This window comes from Cucurbita moschata, unplaced genomic scaffold (genome assembly GCF_002738365.1).
Source record: "Cucurbita moschata cultivar Rifu unplaced genomic scaffold, Cmos_1.0 Cmo_Scf00005, whole genome shotgun sequence".
Taxonomy (NCBI): domain Eukaryota; kingdom Viridiplantae; phylum Streptophyta; class Magnoliopsida; order Cucurbitales; family Cucurbitaceae; genus Cucurbita; species Cucurbita moschata.
Window position 1 is genome coordinate 10,256 of NW_019268521.1, and position 3,259 is coordinate 13,514.

At 31.7% G+C, this 3,259-nt stretch overlaps 1 protein-coding gene across 1 annotated transcript in view; it reads left to right on the plus strand.

The window, feature by feature from the left end:
* Nucleotides 1-1,521, plus strand: part of LOC111443608 (circumsporozoite protein-like) — a 2,568-nt gene extending 1,047 nt beyond the window's left edge. The window contains exons 2-3 of the mRNA XM_023081504.1: nt 1,147-1,237; nt 1,334-1,521. Of these exons, the coding sequence (XP_022937272.1) occupies nt 1,147-1,237; nt 1,334-1,521 (279 nt within the window). The remainder of the gene's footprint in view (nt 1-1,146; nt 1,238-1,333) is intronic.
* Nucleotides 1,522-3,259: the final 1,738 nt, after the last annotated feature.

The following is a 3,259-nucleotide window of genomic DNA, read 5'->3' on the forward strand; positions in this document are numbered from 1 at the left end:
AGATGAATTTCTAAAATAAAAGAGATTGAAATGGTTAGATTTTTTTTATAGAGCATAATTAGTTTCTATAAATCATTTGTTACGCAGGAAAACTCAGATGAATTTCTAAAATAAAAGAGATTGAAATGGTTAGATTTTTTTTATAGAGCATAATTAGTTTCTATAAATCATTTGTTACCAAGGAAAACTCATTTCTAAAATAAAAGAGATTGAAATGGTTAGATTTTTTTTTATAGAGCATAATTAGTTTCTATAAATCATTTGTTACCAAGGAAAACTCAACCAAAAAAATATCATTTATTACTGTATTTCTAAATTAGTTGTTCACTAGAGTTTATATAGAGGTGAGATTTGTGACGACAAAATGGGTTTGCATAAAAATGTCAATATGGTTTATGTCCTTTTGTTGATCTCTCCACTAATGTCTCATCCATTTTCCAAACTATCTCTCCGAACAATGTCACCTCTCCCCCACACTTCTCTCCACAAGTCTTCCGATCTAGCCGATAGAAAGACCACTTACCTGATTAGCTTAAGTTGTTGTCATGAATTTAATCCTTAATGAACGTTTGATTCTGTCTTTTGAAATTCAAGTTAATCTATGTGTGCTCATGACGTCAGTTTCAAGTTCGAACTTTCATGTAACAAGTTTACAGACAGAGTTAACCATTTTTCTAGAAGATATAAGCTACTCTTATATAAAAGAATTTGATGAATTTATTTTTAGATATAAGCTATGGTTGTATAAAAGAATTTGATGAATTTATTTTATGTTGGAGTATTATCTGCTTCCTAGTCATCCCATATTTCAAAATTTAATTATTTTTCCATGGTTTATCCTCTATAATTCTTGTTTCGAGAAGAAGGTTGTGTTTGGCAGTATACATAAAAAATTGTCAATTTTACTCTACTAATTTTTCTTTTAATTCTATTAATAATTATTTTTATCCAATTTTAATTGAGCAATATAAACGTGAAATAAAGTTATATTTATATAATGATAAACCTATTTTTAAAACAAAAGTAGTGATCATAAAATTTTATTGTTACATTATTAAAGGGCTTAAATTAAAAGTGTTCATCTCTTGAGAACATCTCTCTCCCCAATCAACTTATCTTCTCTGGCGTGGTTGATCTTCTGTACAGTCTTCACATCAAATCATTGGCTGTAGTGGAGGTGGCGGAGAGGGGAAGAGAAACGCTGCCGGGGGTGGAGATTTAAAGAAGCTTCGCGCAGGTGGTGGCGGTGAGGGGAAGAGAAATGCCGCCGGAGGTGGCGGAGAGGGGAAGAGAAATGACGCCAGAGGTGGAGATTTAAAGAAGCTTTGCGTAGGAGGTGGCGGAGAGGGTAAGAGAAATGCTGCCGGTGGTGGAGATTTAAGGAAGCTTCGCGTAGGTGGTGGCGGAGAGGTGAAGAGGAACGCCGCTGGAGGGGGCGGAGAAGTGAAGAGGAAGACAGATAGAGATCTACGAGAATACTTCAGGTCGGGCGATGAGTCAGCAATGGCAAGAAATGGATGAGAGAAAAGTGGAAAAATGAATAGCAGAGAGAACCCTAAAAGATTCATTTTTTTTTTGTTGTTTCTTTTTTATTTTTTTTTATATGATTGGTGATTATGAAGATCCACCGCCAATCTCAAAAAATTTATAGGAATAATGCACATTTTCAAACAGTGAATACTAAATTTGTCATTTAAAAAAATAGTAAAAAAAAAACAAAAAAATTTAAATTAAAAAAAATACTCTAAAGTTTCAATAATACAATTAAACTTTCCATAGAGTTAAAAATTGCAGTTAAATTTTTAAAAAAAATTAAAAAATAGTCTTATAATTAGTTAGGGATAGATATTGTTAATATTTTGTTTTAAAAAAAGTACCTGATATGAACCAAGAGACATCAATCATACAATATGCTTCAATGAAGATGGGAAAAAAAGGTTATCAAAATTATCAAAACATGTTTTAATTCATGCTACATTGAAGAAGAATAAAGTTTAATTGTTGTAAATTTTTGGTGGGTTATAATTTAGAGTTATTGTATTTTAAGACATTTTATTTAATTTCGATTACATTTACATAATGGCTAATTATGGCCATAAAGTGTGAATGTTACAACTTTTGTAATGTCTTTAGTTTCATTTTGAGGTTATATAAAGCCATGTATGTTGTATTTGTAAGGTAGACTTGAAAAATATAGTAAAAGAAGCATTTGTGCTCTTCTTTAGCCAATGACTATTTGCAATTCTATGTAGTTTAGGTTGCATGTAGAATCATTCAAGCTCGACATGATCAATCTTGCTTGTGGAGTGATTCGAATCTCAAACAAGTGGTTGAGATATTTGATCAACAAGAATCATTCAAGCTAGACATGATCGATCTTGCTTCTGGAGTGATTCGAATCTCAAACAAAGTGTTCTTGGCTTGAGATATTCGATCAACAAGGTAATCCGAATCTTATTCCCCTTATATTGATTCCTTATCATATCACTTGGTATCAGAGCTTCAGGCTCAAGATCGGATATATGTTTCCTTTGCGTTTCTTCTCAATTTGATTTTTATTTATTTTCATCTTTTTAGTTTTTAATCGACCCAAAGTTCAAAATTCAATCTTTGCTCTATTTACAATTTTGAGAGGTGAGAATGAGAGCTTCATTTGTGTACATGAGTGCAAACAGAGTGGCCTAAAAATCCTTGAGTGTATACTCGTGAGAGAGTGTTGTGAGGTCCTTCGTATTTCCATAACTTATTTTTTGCAGCAAAGTTTCACAAATAGATTCGAGGACGAATCCTCTTGAAGAAGTGGAGAATGATATGAACCAAGAGACATCAATCATACAATATGCTTCAATGAAGATGTGAAGAAAAGATTGTCAAAATTATCAAAAGATGTTTCAATTCATGCTACATTGAAGAAGAATAAAGTTTGATTGTTGTAAATTTTGGGTGGGTTATAATTTAGAGTTATTGTATTTTAAGACATTTTATTTAATTTCGATTACATTTACATAATGGCTAATTATGGCCATAAAGTGTGAATGTTACAACTTTTGGAATGCCTTTAATAGTTTCATTTTGAGGCTATATAAAGCCATCTATGTTGTATTTGTATTAAGACTTAGAAGATATATCAAAAGAAGCATTTGTGCTTTTCTTTAGCCAATGGCTAAGTTTCTTTGCAACTCTATGTAGTTTAGGTTGCATGTAGAATCATTCAAGCTCGACATGATCAATCTTGCTTGTGGAGTGATTCGAATCTCAA